At 36.4% G+C, this 22,882-nt stretch overlaps 1 protein-coding gene and 1 long non-coding RNA gene across 2 annotated transcripts in view; one reads left to right on the top strand and one right to left on the bottom strand.

Moving 5' to 3' along the window:
• LOC125273462 overlaps positions 1-2,459 on the bottom strand; it is a 64,205-nt gene extending 61,746 nt beyond the window's left edge. The window contains exon 1 of the long non-coding RNA XR_007186074.1: positions 2,379-2,459. This is a non-coding gene — a long non-coding RNA (uncharacterized LOC125273462). The remainder of the gene's footprint in view (positions 1-2,378) is intronic.
• Positions 2,460-2,565: 106 nt separating this feature from the next.
• Positions 2,566-8,993, top strand: mdfic2 (MyoD family inhibitor domain containing 2). Its single transcript, XM_048198850.1, has 4 exons — positions 2,566-2,707; positions 2,799-2,875; positions 5,656-5,826; positions 8,488-8,993. Exons 2-4 carry the CDS (start codon positions 2,803-2,805, stop codon positions 8,742-8,744), a joined length of 501 nt encoding a protein of 166 aa, XP_048054807.1. The 5' UTR covers positions 2,566-2,707; positions 2,799-2,802; the 3' UTR covers positions 8,745-8,993.
• The last annotated feature ends 13,889 nt before the right edge of the window (positions 8,994-22,882 follow it).

Below are 22,882 nucleotides of genomic sequence, written 5' to 3'. Positions count from 1 at the left end.
ACAACATTTTTACAACATCTCAGTTCTCACTTTCTCTTTTTCTAAACAGACTCTCCTCTGTTCGTCATTTTTGTAAAACGGGTGATAAAATTTAGGTGTCAACCTTTCTTGCTCATTGTGACAACTAACCTATGTCACTCCCACACCATACACGCGTCAAAGTAGCCGGAGCAACTTTTCTCTATTTACAGATATGACGAAACACACGGGCGAGTGATGCATGTACGCATTTTCCCACGAAATCCATCCCTACACATCTAAAATATAAACACTTATATGAGGCTTACTACTGTATGTGAATCAGGGGGTAAGACAAAAACACACTTTGGAAGAAGTATTGATGATGTACAGTATTGACTCATTATTTAAATTTTGTTAATTTTGAACAAAAGAAAGCTAAAAAAAAAAATTACCTTTAAAGACAGAACAAACTGACAAGGCATTTGGTACTTCTCATGCATTCTTATTTTTATTTTTTTCAGTTAGCAGGCCTCTTGTTCTGTAAACATATGCAAACAAAACTGATTAAAACTGCATATAATTGCATGTTGGTCTAAGATGATTTATAGCTTTAAAACTTTGCAAAGTTTGTTATATTTACCAAATCTGAACTTATTAAGTTTGCAATCCTTCAAAGTAATGTTATGCATTTTTTATGTATTATGTTTTTTTGGAAATGAAACATGCATTGCACTGAACCTACTACGTTTGATTTATTTATTTTAATATGAAGTGTGAATTATTTTTTTTCCCAGGGGGGTAAGGAATTGGCTTGTTAGCATCAACAATTAGCCCCTGCTGGTAGATACTATAACTGCACCTTTATGATATGAGAATTTTTTTTTTGCCTGTTGACAGATATTCAAAGTAAATTTTAAGCAATTTCATTGTATTATAGTTTGTCATTGGCTGACTATTTTCATATGGCATTTAAAAGCATGAAATTAACTAATTTTTACTTCTATTTTTGAACCCATGTCTACCACTTTTTCGATGAGGGATCAGCTACATGACGAACATGCATTTTATTATAATCATTATGGCGCAAAGCAACATATTGCAATGCTGGAATCCTAGTGATTTTAACATAACCTGCTTAATCTGTATCCTGTTGTATCCAGCATGTAATATTCTTCCACGGGGTGCTCTTAACACTTAACCAGCACTCACTGTTGAAGAAGGCATCTGGCATAGTCCACTCCCACAAACATTCCCACATCTTAATTTTTCAATTAGCAGGCCCCTTGTTCTCTAAACATATGCAAACACAGCAGGGCATCCTTTAAAATGCAACTCTAATCTGCAGGCTAGTTAGAGTAAATTGGCAGGCTTGTAAACCTTGAGAAATCTGAATAGAGCTCATTATCAGTTTATCTCCGCTGAATGGCTTTCATATGAGGAGCATGTGTTGTAGAAGCTGAACTAGATTGTTTTGTGTGAACAGGTATGTGTAGACATGTTTGTGTGCAATGAAAAATCATACTGAACTTCACTGCAGTAGTGCTACAGGCTACAGCATAAGGCTCTGAATTTAAAAAAAAAAAAAAAAAGTCTTTTTTTTCTTTTCTTGTGAAACTATGTGAATAATGCTGGAACTGGAAGAAAGTAGATTCGTAATTGAGTTTCTTCAACTTCTGACACTTTTATGTCCCAAGGGTTGATTTTTATTAACACTTACAACTTTTTTTTTTTTTTTTGTTATATGCAGTTTGCATTAAAACTGTCATGGAAAGTTTTTACCATGCCTTGATTATTTATTTTTAGAATGCCTTTACGTATAGATTGTATATCATTGTCCCAGACTAAGACTTTCAGTATGAAAATTCATCAAAAATGTATAAATTTGAAAGACTATGACAATTTAAACAAAGTGTCAAAAAGCCTAATATTTAATAAGTACTGCAATATGTATTGTGTGAAATATATGGGGGTGTTTCTATCAAAAATGACTTTTTTCACAACTGTCCAAGTGTTGTGTCATTTTCAACACAAATTTTGCAAGTTTGCCAAGTAAACAATTTCAGTGAAGATTGTGCTTGGAAAAATCAAGATAAACAGTTTGCAAACAGATTATTTTAGGCTAATAATTTCCAAGCAAGCTGTTGTTAAATAATTACAAAAATTGAAAATACTGAAAATATTATTTCATTGTTTTTAAATTAGACACTGAGTACAGTAGCTATTCAATTATCTTTAGCAAGACGAAGATCTAGTTGATGTAAACAGCTTTTTTACAGGGCCAAAATGCATACAGAAACACCCATTTGTGACAGCTCAGCATCAAATATGCATCTGAAGACGTGTTTGAACATGAATAATGAGATCTATCACTAAATTAATCATCTTTGAATGAAAAATGTGAGAAAGCGTGACGTTACCTTGAGTTTTTGCTGTCAAACGCATTACATGTCACGACGTCATCGGTAGACTTGGGTGTGTCACACGTCAATCAAAGTTGACGCTCACTTTAAACCAGCAGTGACGACTAGCGGGAGTGTGAGAGAAACGAAACCCTTTTCTTTGACGACAGTATACTTCTGTAATTTTAAATCTCAGTAACTTTATTATTAACTAATCCTTAGTAAATAGCTAGTTTATCTGCTTAAGTGCGATTATTTTTGTGTTGCTGAAGGCGTGTCGCGCATCTGTTATTATGCTTAGAACTCCCATGTGATGCATTTATATTGTCTTCACTAAGATATCAATGGTAAGTTTTCATACATAGTTTTGTCAGTGTCTTTGTGGATCGGTCCATTATTAACTTGATATTTGCTTTGATATTTTAATCACACTATAAGACAGATGGCTGGACAAAACTCGGAAATCGAGCTTGATTTGATCAAAACTGGAGAGAGAAGCTCTTTTGTAAAAGCTGGTAAGTTAGTAATAAGCAATGTAACATGCTCAAACATTAGTCTAATACACTGTTGATCAACGATTTTGGTATGATGCATGATATTCTATTGAGAACAATGTTTTCTCACTCATTTTGAGATGGTTATTGATTGAAGGATGAGTGCATTAGCTTTCACAGCAGTTAGAAATAGGTGAATCCTGTCCCCTGTCATAATGGATCTGTTTTTATCCTTTCCACCCCTATAAATATCCCTTTCCCCATCCGGTAAATCCCCCAAAATCTTAAAATTGTCGTTTTTTGATGGTTTATACTTGGATACTAAAAGAAGTTGAGACCGGGGTTAGTTGTCACACTGTCTATTACTCCATAGATCTCCATATTTATTTATCATAAAGCCTTGTATTAGAGATTATCATGCATAAAATGGCTATGCATGACAGCTGTGCTGTGATTGTGAACAGCTGATATAAAGGCACACTTGAGAATCTGCTCATTTTGAAGCTGCGGTTTAAATCCTGTGACTGTTGTCAAAAAGCATGCGCACTCCCGTAATAAAACACAAAGATTAATCTTCTACATCCGTCATGTCATAACATTTTCACTTCACAAAACGAGAACACAGTGAAGACAAACCACAGAAGTTTCTGGAGAAACAATTCTTTATCCTCTTTTCTAAATTATTCAATCTGAAGGAGAGAGAGAATAAAAAAGACCAATACAGCCCAAAGCCATTTTCATTTGTCTTTCCCTTCTCTTTTTTATTTTGGACTAACAATGCAGATTCCTCTACGGAAAATATGTCCCGTGTGTTAATTAATCATAAGACATTAAATGTTAAATAAAAGAGAGAAAAGCACATTGAATAATTCATTTGGGATTGGTGGAAGAAAAAATAAACAAGGTAGTGCAGCCAAAGCAATGATTCATTAATAGTTTGCATTCTGATCTGGCAGATTCATTATTGAATGATTTCTGGGCTCACTTTGAGACCAGTGAGAGCACAGGAACACATCTCAGCATGTTTTCTAGACGAGCCTTGATAAACATTGCTTCAGGATGAAAGAACTTTTGAAACGAGAACTGACGTGGTGGATCAGAGAGCATTTATTCTTTTGCATATATAGTGGTGGATTTGTTTCTGACAGGGATGTTTAGAGTATTTAAATGTGATTTTAGCATTGCGAAAAGTTAAATGTGCAAATACAGGTAAGCTTTCCAAAACACTGTAAAAAAAAAAAAAAAAAAAATTGTGGCTATGAGGCACTTACAGAACATTGCTGTTTGAGCGACTTCTTGCTCAGCCAATGGCACAAGTTAGGGGCGGGACTATAGAGTGCAACAGTGTCCGCCCACTTTTTCAGCTGCATTGGTTCCTTGAGTATTTTTCCCATAAGGATTTTTCAAGTCTTCATTAAAGAGTTAAACCCATGAACCATACAAGATGAATTACAACATTGCAAAATTGAACTGAAGCAAAAAGATTTTACTTGCGTACTTAACGAATAAATGACAGATAAACATAAAAATATTGAATTAAAGCTGCTGATTGTGAATATAGAAACAACATATTAAAGGGTTAGTTCACCCAAAAATGAAAATTCTGTCATTAATTACTCACCCTCGTGTGGTTCCAAGACCTTCGTTCATCTTTGGAACACAAATTAAGATATTATTCATAAAATCCAATGGCTCAGTGAGGCAAGACAATTAACACTTTCAATGCCCAGAAAGCTACTAAAGACTTATTTAAAACAGTTCATGTGACTACAGTGGTTCAACCTTAATGTTAGGAAGTGATGAGAATACTTTTTGTGCACGTAAAAAACGAAATAACGACTTTATTCAACAATATTTAGTGATGGGAGATTTCAAAACACTTCTTCATGAAGTTTTGAAGCTTTACAAATCTTTTGTTTCGAATCAGTGGTTCGGAGCGCATATCAAGCTGCCAAAGTCACGCCCCCCAGTGGTGAACCATTGAAATTTCGAAACACTTTTGACGTAACAAAGCCTCTTTTACTGAAATCACGTGACTTTGGCAGTTTGTTACACGCTCCGAACCACTGATTTGAAACAAAAGATTCGTAAAGCTTCAAAGCTTCATGAAGCAGTGTTTTGAAATCGCCCATCACTAGATATTGTTGAATAAAGTCTTTATTTTGTTTTTTACGTGCACAAAAAGTATCACCGTCGCTTCATAACATTAAGGTTGAACCACTGTAGTCAACCTGAACTGTTTTAAATATGTCTTTAGTATTTAAAGTGTTAATTGTCTTGCTGGCAATGCAGGCCTCACTGAGCCATTGGATTTTATCAAAATATCTTAATTTGTGTTCCAAAGATGAACGAAGGTCTTACGGGTGTGGAACGACATGAATAATTAATGACAGAATTTTCATTTTTGGGTGAATTAACCCTTTAATATATGTTATAACATATAAGTTTATTGCAAAATATATTTATGTATACAAATATTTAAGTAGTTTGAGAGTGTAGGGAGAATGACTGTTAGCTCAATCTCAGTGCTTTATGGGTGGTGCTAAAGTGCAACTAAGCGCAATTCTTTTGGCGCTTGTTTTGATTATCTGACTGGTGGAGATTTCTTTGCTTTTCTAATCATAATTATTTAAAAAAAAATTGAAGTAATCTGGACAGACAGCTTCAAGTAAAGCATACACCACTGATTAACCCCATAGCTCACAGTAGGTCTGTCTTTAAAGGTGAATATAAATCAACCATATCTTGCTCAATATAAATGTAAACATGCAGATTATTCAAAAACACCTTTTCTTTTTCAGGAGCGGAGGTATCCAGCACAGCACCTGGGAGGCTGTCACCTATTCCTGAGCTGGATCCCTGGGAAAGAGAAGCAGACTCTACGGACTCTACGGAATTCACTTACTCCTTATGCTCAGTGGACAGGTACAGCACTGCCAGCAGCTCCCTGTCTGACTCCCAGGAGAGAGGAGGTGAGTCATGCTTCATCACACCTGGGTTTGGGGATTGGCCAGTTTCCTCTTTCCCAGACCACCGTAGTGCCCTGAAGTGCTCTAATGAATAATAATTACAACATCAGCTGCCACCACGAATTGTCTTGTATTAAAATTCTAACTACTAATTTTCTCTCAAATGAGCGGTGGTTTTATACATTATCTTGTTTTAAAAAAATCCTTTGATTTTTTTATGAATTTATGTGTTGCCAGAAGCATATAATTATGCATTTTTAAATTGTAAATTATTAAAACGTATCTATAATTTAAAATGAAAACTAAGGAAAAGCTTGTGATTTTTAAAGCTGTCTACATCAGTTGAATAACTGAATTAAGCAGCACATTCGATTAAACTTACATATAGAGATGAATTATTAAAATTATGCGCTGAGAACTCTTGTGCATGAGTATCATGATTCAACAGCTTTTTCAATATGAAATTAATTAGAACAATATATTTCCCCTCATTCAGCCAGTAGGTTCAGATGAGTTAAGGTGCAGTCATTATGTCGTAGTGTCGAGCTTTACACATGCGTTACAATGCCTTTCCTGGTGTAATATTCAGAGGTTAATCTAATTCCAACCCTTATGCTCAGAGGCAAGGGTATTTTGTCCCGCATTATGCTCAAATCTACTTAAAGTCTCGAAAGCCCCATTTAAAGCTTGGTTTATTTTTTTATTTTTTTTACATAAGACCCTAGGCTGTGTGGAAACATTTCTTAAAAACAGACCATCACATTAAGTCAACTATGCTAAAATCCTGCTAATTTTTTGGAGTCTGTGTCATCCCTCCGTTTATTTAATCACCCGGAAGTCTCTGTCTCTCTCCAGCAGAGCACAGATGATCTTCTAAGGGAAAAACACCTATACAGAGACAGATGATAATTGATTACATCTCCACACAGCTCTATTCCTTCTTTCTTTGGAAGGAAAAGGTGATTCAGTAAATTATGCATGTGTACAGAAGTGCCCGGTGAGAGCTGGTAGGCTTTTAAACTGTTGTATACAAGAGGTGCAGACAAGACTGCAGGTCAATAAGGGCCTTTGAGTGTCTATCCCCATCAGCCGAAATCCCAAGGTAAGAGTTTTCAAAGAGGCATTTAGGTTCTATAACATACGTAACATTGTGTGGGCTCTCGGCATGAAAATGCCATCGTTCTGAGTGCTTGATTTTAGCATTTCTGGCATCTTTTTTGTGCTTTTTGACTTTTGACACACAATTTGACAGTAAAGGCATGCTGTATTAGACAGGTGTGATCATTTCATTAAATTCTGAATGGATGCACATTGTGATGTACTATAGTACATTATTGCATAGAGCCTTTTAAATCTGTTAAACAGTAAATGTTTACAATTTTTCAAAACTTATTAGCGATACCTTAATATCTAGCTCTTCTAGATATTAAAAAAAGTAGTCTTTCCCCCTGCAATGTTTCTTTACTGGTACATTACAGCTGTATAAGGGTGTTTCTTCAACTATAGACACTTTGGCCCTGTGGAGTTTTAGAAAAAAAAACTTTCTTACAAAACACATTTCTCTCACTAGTTTTTCATTTTTTTCCACTAACAATGTCTAGCAGTTTATATACATGCATAACGGGAGAATTTCAGAATTTCATATTTCACACATTTCCACCTCATTTCAGATTATGCAGTTTGTTTGATAACATGCAGTAATGGAAATGTCAGCAGTGGAAATGACATTTTTAGCCAACTCCTTTGTCTTGTTAATGAGCATTTTGTGCATCTTAAATACATGTGATTAAATAATATTTAAGATTTTTGCATTTTCATGTCTACCTGAAAACCTTGGAGCTAAAAGTACTTAGTATTTTATTCCTTATATGGATTTTTCAAAAGTCTTCATTAAAGAAATAAAGCTATGAACCAAACTAACTGGCTACGAGGTGAATCACCTCATTACAAAAAAGCATTTGAAAATTGGACAAAAATTGGACATTTTTCAATGAAAAATGAGTTAAACATAAAACTATTGAATTAAAGATGTTGATTGTGCATATAAACAACATATTTTACTCTTTTTTTTTTTTTTGCAAAATATGATATATACATATATAGTATAATAATATAATATAATATGATGCATATACACAAATATTTAAGCAGTATGAGAGCATAAGGAGAATTTTATAGCTAGCACTCTGTGTATCTTAAATATGCATAAAAATGTTCAATTTTTGCATAGTCGAATTTCATATCATGACTGAAACCCTTGGAACATAAAAGTGCGTGTAGTTGAAAAAACACACTCAAATTTTGTTGTAAAGCTGGAAACTAATCACATGTTTATTAGATTGGTTTGGCATGAAGCCCTACACATGGCCATTATTGTTTTTTTTTTTCTTGTTTTTTTTAATTGCATCAGTACTGGAATTCATTCTTTTTATTTGTTTGGGCATTTTGATTTCGTGACATATAACTACTATCTGTACATATTTTAGATAACTCACAGCTCTGCTAACTAAACCGATAAACTGCAAGTATACTCTCCATTAGGGAGGTTTTACACAGTTCTTAAATCTTAATTGCTTCTTAAATTCAGCCATGAATAAATATGGATGCTTTAGCACTACCTGTTAACTGCCCACAATGTCATGATTTCTTATTTTTGTTTTTCAGACCTCTGTGCTAGGATTGTACTAAATTGCCTCTTCTGCCAATTCTACGACTTGTTCCTCATGCTACCTGAAACATGCGAGCGAGCTGCTAACTCCATCTGCCCTACCTACATGCTTTTCTCTCCACCTGCGGAACCTGCACACAACACCAACTGGAACTGCGGTTGTGATTTTGACTGTGGCCTTAGGGACGCCTGCCATGAAACAGGGGAATGCCTTGAGCTGGCGATGGAAATTTCTGAGGTTTGCTATCACTGAGGTGCCTGCAAAACCGAAGATGTTAAAGGTGCTTCATTGGAAGAACACTTTACACTTTCGTCTCACTTTGGGAAGGAAAAATTGCTCATTTTAAATCAAAGAACACGACAGTCTATGCCAAGCTAATATATACCCATTTGGGGTTAGAATAATCAAATCAAGAAAAATATAAACATGAACATGACATTTAAAGGTCCCGTTCTTCGTGATCCCATGTTTCAAACTTTAGTTAGTGTGTAATGTTGTTGTTAGAGTATAAATAAAATCTGTAAAATTTTAAAGCTCAAAGTTCAATGCCAAGCGAGATATTTTATTTAACAGAAGTCGCCTACATCGAACGGCCAGTTTGGACTACATCCCTCTACTTCCTTCTTTAATGACGTCACTAAAACAGTTTTTTGACTAACCTCCGCCCACAGGAATACACAAGAGTTGCGTTTGTAGAGTGTGTTTGTCGCCATGTCGTCGAAATGCTGTTATTTTCATCCCGCAGTCCAATCACCGGGTCTGATTCCGGCTCAAATTGATAGGGTAAAATTAAAGACATGTTTACAATAACACTGAGCGCGTGCATCTCCACGTTATGGTAAGAGGCGTGACCTTTCCGGGCAAGGTTCGCTAAGCTGCTGTCGAATCACAACACAGAAACCGCTGGCACAATCAGAACTCGTTATGTATTTCTGAAGGAGGGACTTCATAGAACAAGGAAGTCATCAGCCCGTTTTTATGACAGTGGAAACAGCGGTATACAGATAAGTAAATTATGTGAAAAATACTGTGTTTTTTTACACGCGAAACACAAACACATTATATTGCACACTATAAACACAATCAAAGCTTCAAAAAACCACGAAAAACAGGACCTTTAAAGCTACTATAAGTGATTTCACATGAAATTGCAACTCCTCCCATCTACCATATTCCGACCGCTAAAGTCACGTCATTGGTTGAAGTGCTAGAGAAGCGCCTCCAAGTTTTCTGAATGGTTAAGGTGAGTGGATTTCTCTTAACCCAAGACCTCCTGTTAAACAGGCTCCTTAACATGTTTTGACTCGATCATTGACTGATTTTGAAGCGATCAAATACCGAGAACCGAAATAAACTTAAGCACTAACAGGTTGTGTATCGGATGGCTGATAAAATGATCCTATCAGCTTCACTTGGTAAACAGTTCTACACAATAACAGGCCCTTGTGCCAACGTATGCCGATTTTTATCACAATGAAGAGCGAAGTGGAGAGAAAAGGCCTTCAGTGTGTGTCCCCTTGTTGATGGCTTGTTTAAACTAGAGTGCAGTTGTTAACAGCCGGTTTGAGACAGTGTTTTGTAGGACACTTGTCCTTCTAGGGCCCATCAACCTTTGTTCTTCGTTCAGGAAGATTGCTCGCTTGAGTGTACGGCGACGGTGTAATAGATCGTTTTTGTCAGTGCCAGGCTCTCGTCACGTAATGGGCAAAGCAACACTTTTGTTCGTGTGTTTGTTTGCATCTATTTCAGGGAGAGGTCAAGGTAGGAGAACGATCAGACCAGGCAGTGGGCTGGAGTGTTATTGTGTTATCTTAGCTTGCTAAACATTTGTTTTCGGTTATCAGATAGAGATGCCCATTGAGTAACATGGTTGTTCAAACAACAGAAAAACCTTGGTGCAGTTAGCCAAGAAGTGACTAGTTCTGTCTTTTTTCCTACAATCCTACATGTTTGATATGCATTTTTGTGTAAACAAAAAGTCATGGTACAAACAATCATAAGACTCTTTTTTTTTGTCAGTCTCCCAACAAATCAAATTGCTGGGTTGCAACAATAAGCGCTTTCAGTGGATTTGCCAAAATGTTTGCCAGATTAGTAGCATCAAATCCTAGAAGAAATTTCAGACTTTTGATTAGGGGACTTAGGATAGCATGTAAACTTGATATCCACAACTATTTGTTTTGAGTTAGTGTATGTTGTTGGCAAAATCAGACTGGTACAAAAATGATTATGATAGTTAAAGTTTCCACCAAAATGCTAATGTTATAGTTATTGATACTAAAATATTTAGGGGGAATTTACACAACATCGCTTTCACCGTTTTGGTCATTCATTTACACAACAACAGCGGTTTGGGGGCGTGAAAACGGGTTTCAAAGTGCAAGTTTTTGAATACGATACTGTTGTCGTCACCGTGTAAACTACAAAAATGTGAATTTCTGAAAACTGTGACGCCATTTGCATGCGCATTACGTGTTCAGTCAATTGGTGCGTAGTGTTTCTTTACAAAGTGACATCGCCAACTACTGGCCAGGCAGCAGAATACAGCGTTCGCAGTTACGGGGATAGTTTTGACAATGTTGTTGTTTGTATGCAAAAAACACAATGGAAAAACCTTTCCTTGTTTAGTGCATCGTTGTCGTGTAAATGCACCCTCAGAATTGCTGTCATCAGTATGTATAAAGTACTAACAAGTAAAACATTATTATTTCTCTGGCAGGGATGTGAAATGCCTATTCTACTGTATTTTTTAAAATACAAAAGTATGTGAATGATAAAACATATGGAATATTCAAGACTATATTACTTTATTTTCAGTTAACTTCATTTGTAATCAGTTTGCTTTTACTCTCTAATGCACTACAGTTACAAAAGTTCACTTAAATTGCTCTCTAAAAAGACTTTGGGGGCCCGTCACATTTTTTCTGACATAAACTGTGCCTGAGCAAACAGATGCCTGCTTAAACTGTAAACATCTGCATGTCTACAACTTTTGGATCTCTGTCAAAGTACCTGATAGCTATGGGAGCCACAGGGGCTGTTGGGCTTCACTAATGGTTTTGCATATGGTCTTCCCATCTATTTAAGAACTTCCCAAAAGTTAGTCACAGATGCAAAGAAATAAAACTGTCTTTTCATTGTTCATAAGGACTTTCTGATTATTCTAGGGTTTTATTACTCTTCAGAGCACTCACAATGGATTATATGATGGGGGGAAAATCACTTAGACCTACACTGAATAGAAACTTGGCCAAAAACCACTCCAGATACCATAGCATCCACATACCCAGTCGTCCACAATACCCTGTTCTGCATGAGCATGCACAATTTGTATTTCCATGTAAAAAATCTAGTTTGTTGTCAAAGTCACTGGATGTTTCAGAAAAAAAATCTTCTGTAAATAAATTTTATGCAGTTATTGAGGTCTTATGATGTGGAATTGTTCTCTGAATTATGAATGCTGAACTGTGCATGCGTGAAGTCCATTATCCCTTATTTCCCAAGATTATCTAGCCCCCAATAGGCTATCAAACAACTCATGGCTTGAATCTGGGCCATCCGAGAGGATGTATGTCAGCCATACACACAATCAAAAAGTGATCTCCCCCTCTTATGAACTAGGGTGGGTTATATGCCTTTGGGCTATGCAGATGTTCAATCCCAGTGTGTGTTTCATGGGCCCATCAAGCCCATGGGCTCATATCAGAGATACCTTTCAATCAGTAAGGGATCCCCATTTGACATGACAGGTGATTTTCCTCTGCGTTCAATTAATAACCTCATTTTAACAATTAACAGTGGAGGATTGTAGAAAGCCCTGTGGAAAGTGAAGGCCTGAGGGATTGGTAGCAGTTTTAGGTTTTGCTGAAGCAAAGCATTCTCCTAGGTTCACTCCCATCATCCCCAGTCATAAGGCCACGCCCTTTTCCAGGTGTTTCTCTATGAGAGGCCTCCGAGGAGGGGACGGGGTAGAAGGTGAGGTTGAAGATGGGCTGGGGAGGGAGAGCGCATATGGCAGCGAATGATGGAGTACGTGGTGAAAACTCTCTGCCTTTACGCCCCACGGAGAAGAGGAAATTAAAGACCAGGCGGAGGGAAGAAGAGCGTTAGGGGGTGTTTGTGGAAGGAAAGGGTGATTTAAGTGTCAGTACAGGGGGATGGGACTGTGGAGTTAATTACTGAGTAATGAGGGACAATTTATTGTGTTCTTGTTAGACACATCAAAATGCCTATTGTGAGACTCTCTGTTAATGTGTCCCCTTAGAGCTTGGTGCTAAAGGTCCTGAAAGCTTGTCTGGAGTTTTAGTAGCCAGCCAGAGTCTGATGCAGCCATCCAGGGACCCCAAGGGCCCCCCGGAGCCACTGAAATACCACCAGGTGCTTTTAGTGTCGGTCCCCGAGTCAGGAGAATTTATTCCGAGAAATAATGAGAGTTGCATTAGCAGAGTATCGATCCCCCTCAGTGTGGCCTTCCCTCATGAGCCTGCGGTAAGTCTTTAGAGGCACCTCTCAACCCCACTAAATCTTCACTTCCTCAGTTACAGCCCTCTCCTGTTGTTTCCTACCTCCTGTCCATCTGTTTTATTTTAGGTCAAAGTTTGTCGTTCATCTCTGGATGTGATATTTATTCTGGGAATATTAAAACTAGAAAAAGAAAAGCGCGATTAGATGTTCAACAACTCTCTTGTACAGTTAAACAATGAGGTGTGCCATTTTTAAAACAGTTTTCTCAAAATCAGACCTGTACAAAAATATTATTAAAGGCAATATTTGATCAATAGAATATGTATTTAAAAGTCTGGGATCAGTACGATTTTTTTTTTAAACAAAATTAAAGGGTTAATTTCTGTCATTAAATACTCATCCTCATGTCGTTCCACACCCGTAAGACCTTCGTTCATCTTCAGAACATAAATGAAGATATTTTTGATGAAATCTGAGAGTATCTGATCCACACATAGGCAGCAATGTCATTGCACCTTTTGACGTCCAGAAAGGTAGTTAAAGGTGCCCTAGATTATGTTTTTAAAAGATGTAATATAAGTCTAAGGTGTCCCCTGAATGTGTCTGTGAAGTTTCAGATCAAAATACCCCATAGATTTTTTTTTATTAATTTTTTTAACTGCCTATTTTGGGGCATCATTATAAACGCGCCGATTTTATGCTGCGGCCCCTTTAAATCCCGTGGTCCACGCCCACAGAGCTCGTGCTTTCCTTGAACAGTGCCTTAACAAAGTTTACACAGCTAATATAACCCTCAAAATGGATCTTTACAAAGTGTTCGGCATGCATGCGTTGGATTATGTGAGTATTGTATACTGTTATATTGTTTACTTCTGATTTTGAATGAGTTTGATAGTGCTCCGTGGCTAACGGCTAATACTACTCTGTTGGAGAGATTTATAAAGAATGAAGTTGTGTTTATGCATTATACAGACTGCAAGTGTTTAAAAATGAAAATAGCGACGGCTCTCTTGTCTCCGTGAATACAGTAATAACCGATGGTAACTTTAACCACATTTAACAGTACATTAGCAACATGCTAACGAAACATTTAGAAAGACAGTTTACAAATATCACTAAAAATATCATGGATCATGTCAGTTATTATTGCTCCATCTGCCATTTTTCACTATTGTTCTTGCTTGCTTACCTAATCTGATGATTTGGTTGTGCTGCTCCAGACATTAATACTGGCTGCCCTTGTCTAATGCCTTTTATAATGTTGGAAACGTGGGCTGGCATATGCAAATATTGGGGGCGTACACCCCGACTGTTACGTAACAGTCGGTGTTATGTTGAGATTCGCCTGTTCTTCGGAGGTATTTTAAACAAATGAGATTTATATAAAAAGGAGGAAACAATGGAGTTTGAGACTCACTGTATGTCATTTCCATGTACTGAACTCTTGTTATTTAACAATGCCAAGATAAATTCAATTTTTCATTCGAGGGCAGCTTTAAAAACATGGTTAAAATAGTCAGCGTGACTACAGTGATTCAACCTTAATGTTACGAAGCGACAAGGATACTTTTTGTGCGCAAAAACAAAACAAAAATAATGACATGAACCATTGTCATACATAGTGAACTCAGTGCAGGCTTCCTTGTTTACGTCCGAACACCAACTCAGTATTGGCTGAAGCTGAACACGTGAGCAGCACAACGCATGCATGTGATGCTGACACAGGATCCAGGCCAATAATGAGCCGGCATTTGGACTTAAACAAGGAAGCCTGCACTGAGTTCACTACGTATGACAATGGTTCAAATTGTTAAAAGTCATAATTTTGGTTTTTGCGCACAAAAAGTATTCTCGTCGCTTCATGACATTAAGGTTGAACCACTGTAGTCACGTTGATGTGTACCTTTCTGGACGTCAAAAGGTGCAATGGCGTTGCTGCCTATGTGTGGATCAGATGCCCTCGGATTTCATCAAAATTATCTTAATTTGTGTTCTGAAGATGAACGAAGGTCATTTTTGAGTGAACTAACCCTTTAAATTAATTAAAAGTATTTTGTAGTCTTACATTATTACAAAATATTCAAATTCAAATGCATGCTGTTTGTATTCATCAAAGAATCCTAAAAAAAACAAAATGTATCACATGTTTCTTGAGCAGCAAGTCAGCATATTAGAATGATTTCTGAAGGATCATGTGATCAAACTGGAGTAATGATGCTGAAAATTCAGCTTTGCAATCGCAGGAATAAATTGCATTTTAAAATAAATTAAAATAGAAACCAGCTATTTTACAATATTACTTTTTTTTATCAAATAAATGCAGCATTGATGAGCATAAGAAACGTCTTTTAAAAACATTAAAGATTCTTACCAATCTTAATATGTAATTTAAAAAAGAATTATATAAAATATAACACATTTTATATAATTAAATTATATACAGTACAGTTCTTATTAATTTAGTATGATTTTACAGAATAAACATTTAGGTGGAAACCATGTTACAGTTTTGTAAGAAGAAGAAAGAAGTGACAAAATATTTTCAACTTGTCAGTTCAGTGAAATAAAAGTGCATGTGAATCTCAAGGCCACTTCTAATAGACAATCTTGAAAGAAAGTCAGTAAAATCATCCTTCAGCCTATTCCTAGAGAGAGAAACGCCAGCCTTTGATGTGGTACATGTGAAATCAGACCATAGAACAAAGCTGCCGTCACCAACAGCCAGATGTCAAAAGTAATCCGCACCAGTTATTATTGAGTACCTGTCACGCATGATTCACAAGCAGCAATATCAATCGAGATATGTATATCTGCATGACATATAAACCCCAAAGGAGAGGATATAAGAAAATCGGACATAAATAACACTAGAAATCCCTGTGTTCAAATTAAACATACTTAAAATTAAATGTATGCAGAACTCATTTTTGGTTTTCTCCATTTTCTTCCAGAAATTTGCATGACTGACATCTTTTTCCCACAGCAGATCTTAATCTAAAGCCAGTAATAATGACATCTTTAATCTGTGATAATGCATATTCTAATCTGAATTGTATTCCTTGTTTTGTAGTTCAAATGAATATGTTCCATCAGCAGCTGAATCTGCCTTCGAAATGATCTCTCTGGACGCACGAGTAGAATATGGAATGTCTATAATGCAAATGAGCTTTCTCTGGACGTGCATAAATTAAGCAATGAGGTCCCAGCACTTACACAAGGCTGTGAGTTGCATCTATTAATAGATTAATAGAAGTTAAAATGAGCCTTTATTTACGACTCCACTCCGTGAACAGGATTCCTCCCCTGGTGTTTAAAGGGCCGGTGGAACAAAGTCTCTGTCCAGTTTATCTTAATGGAAGCCTTCTACAGGAAAATGCATCACTTTTTGCTTTACAAACAAGAATTAGATGTGCTGAAAGTGCATTATAGTGCTTTCTTTACAGCACATTTGAAACCAACAGACACTGCATCAAATTACAGGACACATTTACAGTGCTGCACTAACATAAACCGAATGCCGTACGTTGACTATACATTATTGAACTCCTCCAGAGCGGTTTTATAAGACAAATTCGTCGTGTTGTTCTCCTTTGTTCTCCAAACGTCCCTTAGGGGCCACCAACAGCAAGCTCAAACTGTTTTTGAAGAGAGACAACAATTTTCCACCATACAAGTCAACTTTTTCATTCATCAAAATGGCAGAACACATATGCATCTAGCTCCCCATAGATTCTTCCCCTAAGGAACATGCTTGTCACTGTGAGAAAACAAGTATACCAACAATGTGTTAGGTAATAGGCCACCTCATTAATCACCAGAAGTTATAGCTTATGTAATGGCAAAACAACCTCAGCTCAACAAACTCATAACTTTGTGTTTAGACTCATGTCATGTACAAAGTACAAAATTGGTTGTACTATGAATTTTCCCATTGTAACTAGCAGCCAAGCTTCAGTCAAAGACACATACTGTATCTAATGGAAAAATAGGGGTCTGAGGATTATAAAAGAAAAAAAAATGTAGAAAGCTGATGAAGTATATTTCAATAATCTGTAAAAGACATTAATGTTTCATGTTGGGTGAGTGGAAATTGGCACAGCAAATTTGTATCAGCACAATTAGGGTCAGTAGTTTATTTCAAAATTGTTGGCTTTGACTCAAGGATCACAAACAGAATGTCTGAAATTAATTTCCAGGTTCAAACAAACTGAATTTACCATCAAACTGTAGATATTAACTTTTCTTATTAGACTTTGAGTACAATGGAGCACCCTTAAAGGTGCTAAAGAGGATGTTTTGTTTCATACATTTTTGCCATATTACTTGAAACTGTCTTTACTAACTGATAAAAGACTATTTATTAGGTGCACTGAAAGGAACAATATTAATATACATCATCTGTGCACGAGGTAGGGCCTTAAAAACATCAGCCAATCGTTTACGCGATCATCGCATAAACGATTGGCCCTCTGTACTCTGTACAATTGTACTCTGGTCACTGCCGTGACGTTCCTTGTGAGAGACGTGCGCGGATTGGCCCTCTGGCTTGTCAATCACTGCCATGACGTTCCTTGTGAGAGACGAGCGTGGCTGCGCGCTCCAGTAACTTTCCACACTCCACAGGCGCCGCATGCAATGTTTTTGTCCAGAGACAGGAGTAACAACAGCAGATTACCTGCAGTGAGTCCGACATAATGAATCCACTAACACGACACAGCGAATGCCGGTGGTAAACACTCGTGTTCCAATACGAGTGTTTACGAGTTTTGGGAGGCGTTCCTTCGAAGGAGGGGGGTTGTTCTTACGCATGCGCTCATTTCAAAAACTCAGTAACAGTCTTTGGTTTCTCAGTCGACGAAAAGATCCTCTTTAGCACCTTTAAAAGGAAATGAACTCTTTATGAACTTTTTGAAGCATCAGTTGCATAGCTGTCAATGTAGGGACAGAAGATATCATCAAAAAGATCTTAATTTGTGTTCCAAAGATAAAGGAAAGTCTTACGGGTTTGGAACAGCATGAGAGTAAATGATGATAACTTTCATTTTTTGGTGAACTAACCCTTTAAGCATTTTTTTGTTTTATAGTCACATTCAAATGATATCTTAACACTCAATATGGTGGCTGCAAATCCTGCCTTACATTTAAAAAAGCCTCACAATTTTCAAAAGTAATACTTTTTTTACTTTTAGAACATGCGCATTTGTTGGATTAGTTGTTTGTGAAATTTAAGCGTAAGAAGCACAATTTATGGTACAATTCTTGTCAGATTTTATTCTTGATGCCATTTAAACATAACATTGATAAACATTTCAGAGAATTTAGTATGTCTATTCAAGTACAAAGCAGCTATACTTAACTAAAAATAGCTGTCAAGATAGCTGTAAGTGGACTAAAGGGAGCTATGATGCATAAAACAAAGCATTTGAATGTTAATCAACTGATTTTTGATTTATGACTTCTGTGACAGCACATCTAGGAAAGCCAATTTTGATAATTCATGACGTTCAGGTACAAATTGGTTGTTTGTGAATCAGCTCATTGATTCTGTTGTGACTCAGAAATGCAAACTCTCAAATAAAAAAATTGTGAAACAGTAATTCATGAGGTTCAATGTTTAGGCAGCTACAGTCTAAACAGGCCCATAATCTCTGAGAATCATGTGTCGTACACTTCAGAGTCATCTACATGAATAATGCACATCTTTGTGGCCGGTTTCCCGCCTCTATTTGAATAGAATCGAGCAGTACAGCACAAGTTGACAAAATGTTGCCCTTTTTTATTATTTAGTGGAAATGTGCCTTTTCTATGCACCGTAATGTGTTCTGAAGTCCTGTATGTCAGCAGGTGAGCCTGATCCAAGCAAACAGCTCAAGCTTGCTATCATCAATAAGACATGAGATCACAAACAAGGCATAAACAGAGCTTACACATCAGAATTAAATTCCTGTACACTCTCAAACAGGTTGAAATGCAACTAAAAGTCTTCAGAGGAAGCAGTCTGTCTATGGTCAGCTGTTTTCCCTGACAGCAACTTAGTGTTGGCCCATATCCGGCCCACATCTGGTCAGCATGTAGTCCAAAATTTCATAAACTGCTACCACTGCCGTGATGTCCCTCCTCAGCCCCCCTTGGGATTGAGCAATTTAGGTTTATCGATAATTCCTTATTGTAAAATGCATGTAATTACAACTCACTGTTATTCCCAAGATTGAAGCAAGGACTCTCAAATGTCAACTGTTTAGCAGCGTAGAAAGGTTACAGTGTGGTGGCATCTGTGTCAGTATGAATGTGTGTGTGCCTGACATTTGTATACTCACTTTATAATACAAAACAGAATAAAAATCTTTCTAGACGGCTCAGCTAATATACACAAAGACTGCTATGTGTATGTATATATATATATATATATATATATATATATATATATATATATAAACCATTTACAATAAATAAAACAATGTTTTTAAGGTTAAGCATAATTTTAAAAATAAAATTAAAATGGGACTAATAATAAAGTTTAATAAAGCTTAAAATAAAACAAAATAAACTAAAATCACACCCTCACCGGCCAATTTATTAGATTTGTTAGGTACACTTTGCTAGTACTGGGTTAGACCCTCTTTGGCCTTCAGAACTGCCTTAATTCTTCAGGACATAGACTCAACAAAATGCTGGAAACAGATTTTGGTCCATATTGACATGACAGCATCATGCAGTTGCTGCAGATTTTGTCAGCTGCACATCCATAAGCAAATCTCTCGTTCCACCACATCCCAAAGGTGCTCTATTAGATTGAGATCTGGTGACTGTGGAGGCCATTTGAGTAAAGTGAACTCATTGTCATGTTCAAGAAACCAGTTTGAGATGATTGGAAGTATCCATCAGAAGATTGGTCTTCTGTGACACTGTGGTCATGAAGGGATAGACTTGGTCAGCAACAATGCTCAGGTAGGCTGTGGCATTTAAACGATGCTCAGTTGGTACTAAGGGGCCCAAAATGTTCCAAGAAAACATTCCCACACCTTTACACCACCACCACGAGCCTGAACTGTTGATACAAGGCAGGATGGATCCAGACTTTCATGTTGTTTAAGCAAAATTCTGACCCTACACTGTAAAAAAATGACTGTGATTTTAACAGTAAAAGACTGTAAAAATGCTGCGGTGAAAAACTGTCAGTTGGTTTACAGAAAGTTTCCGTACTATATATGGTGAATAACTGTAATAGATCTAACAGTAATTTTACGGTAAAATACCGTTAAATTCACAGTTTTTGGAAGTGAAAAATAACAATTCATTGTAAAATTTACAGTGAAAAACCGTAAATTGACATTCCCACAATTCCCTGCGTGACACTTCACATTTGATATATTTTCGTTGAAATAACGGTTTCTTCTTAGTTTTTCTCACTTTTTTCTAATCAGTTATGTACATTAGGGTTTTATGTTACATCTAATGTTGTTAAATTAATGTTTATTGCATTTTAAAAATTTCATGCATGTTACCATGATGGTGTTTAGTGTGTGTGTGAATGACACTGTGTGCACCTTCTATATGTTAGTGTTGTCCTTCTCAGCTTGTGGAAAATCTGCTTGTGATGAACTTTGATTCATCAGGTGACTCTTATCACCACTGTGATTGGTGACTGTCAGTGTATTATAAAGGTACAAAACAGATATTAGTACTTTATTAGGTTGGTAAATTAACATTATATCAGTTAATGAAATACGTTATTTTACCGTAAATTTAACAGATTTTTTTTACGTTGCTACTGTATTTTTTACGGTAAAGTTCTGGCAACCACAGCTGCCGGTTTTTTAGCGTAAATTTTACTGGGATTTTTTTTTACAGTGTACCATCTGAATGTTGCAGCAGAAATCAAGAATCATCAAACCAGGCAATGTTTTTCCAAATTTGGTGAGCCCGTGCAAAATGTAGCTTCAGTTTCCTGTTCTTATCTGACAGGAGCTTGCTGTTGGATCTTCTGCTCCTGCAGCCCATCTGCTTCAAGGTTCGATATGTTGTGTGTTCAAAGATGCTCTTCTGCATACCTCAGTTGTAACAAGTGTTATTTGAGTTACTGTTGCCATTCTATCAGCTCAAACCAGTGTGGCCATTCTCCTCTGACCTCTGGCATCAACAAGGAATTTTCATCCACAGAACTGCCACTCACTGGATATTTTTTCTTTTTCAGACAATTCTCTGTAAACCCTAAAGATGGTTGTGCATGAAAATCCCAGTAGATCAGCAGTTTCTGAAATACTCAGACCAGCCCGTCTGGCACCAACAACCACACCATGTTCAAAGTCACTTAAATCACCTTTCTTCCCATTCTAATGCTCAGTTTCAACTTCAATCGTGTTTACATGTCTAAATGCATTGAGCTGCTTGTTTACTTGTACTAAAAAAAAAGAAGGTATGTCTCCAAAAAACAAAACAAAAAAAACACTGCACTAAAGTAATGTCTGTCCTTGTCTGTCCTAACTTGATTTGGCACATATCACCAGCATCTCCATATTTTCATGCAGAAATTGTCAAACACATTTATCAGCACTCATCTGAAGTATGCATAGACTACTAGAGAAAGAGAACAAGCTAGGCACAAGTTACTTTTTCTGCTGAAGACGTGTTTAGCACAACACAGTTAGCCGTGCCCACACTCCTGACAGTAATTGCAGCTCAAGGAGGTCATCAATAATGTATTCAAGATCACTTACACATCATGGAGCAGTCATAGGTTCGAAGAGAAATGCTTCTACCCTAGCTAAAAGAATATATATATATATATATATATATATATATATATATATATATATATATATATATATATATATATATATATATATATATATGGTGCAGGAGGTCTGGGGAAAATTAGGTTTTCAAAGAGACCTTGGAAACAGTTTACAGCAGTAAACATAATATATCATCATTTGTACAAAAAGTGTAATAGATTTGATTAAAAGGTAACCCTGTAAAAGTCATTTACAGTACAAAAAATTATATCAAATTAATATCAGATTAATATCTTTGGTTTAGTGCTGCAGGGTTTGGATTTGCACATATTGCCACCAGTTCCCCTCTTTCACTGAAAAAGCAGTATAAGTGCCCACATTAATCAATATTAATTTCTAGTGTGTTGAGAAACTGAGAGAAATAGTGAGAAAAAAGTACACGAATATATAATTTAAGTTTAAATATATTATAATATTAAATAAATATTTATTAATACCTTTTAAATATACACACATATGCCTTTTAAGCTTTATTATCATTACTATTATAGTATTATACTATTTATTAATAATTTAATACATTGAATAAACAAGGATTAAAAAAATAGCCTTTTACCCAGTGATACATGTTAACTACTAAATCTAAAGGTCATCTGTGACGTGCAGAAAAAAAATAGTAGCACTGAAATATCAATAGACTGAATAATAAAGCAAATGTTTAACCTAGTATTCTGAGTAGTTTGAGCAGCATTTCCTATTAAACGATCATCTTTCTGCAGATTTCCCATGTATAGAATGAAGACAATGGGCAATGACAGTTCTTCAGTGATCTGTGCTGGTATTTGAAAAAGAAGCACATGGTGAACTGAAGCTTTTTGACTCCATGCTTCCACTTAGTGGACAGATAATGAAGCACACTTTTTAATCTAATCACTGATTCTAATTAGGACTCATTGATTTTTAAACCAACTCAGAGGATCTGTTTAATGTAACTTTGCCATGAAATAATAATGGAGTCCTGATTAGTAGTATTTCTGATTTTAAACACATCAAAACATGCATATTTTGTATTCTTGGATCTAAACGTGAATATCTTGACAGTTAATGTGATGCTGGGATTCAGATCAGTCACAGAATCGCCGATCTAACACAACAATGAACCTCTCCAACATCAATCTCCTCATTTACAGT

This window comes from Megalobrama amblycephala, linkage group LG8, assembly GCF_018812025.1.
Source record: "Megalobrama amblycephala isolate DHTTF-2021 linkage group LG8, ASM1881202v1, whole genome shotgun sequence".
In the NCBI taxonomy this organism is placed as follows: domain Eukaryota; kingdom Metazoa; phylum Chordata; class Actinopteri; order Cypriniformes; family Xenocyprididae; genus Megalobrama; species Megalobrama amblycephala.
Note: the sequence above shows the minus strand (reverse complement) of the source record. Positions and strands in the feature narration are given on the sequence as shown.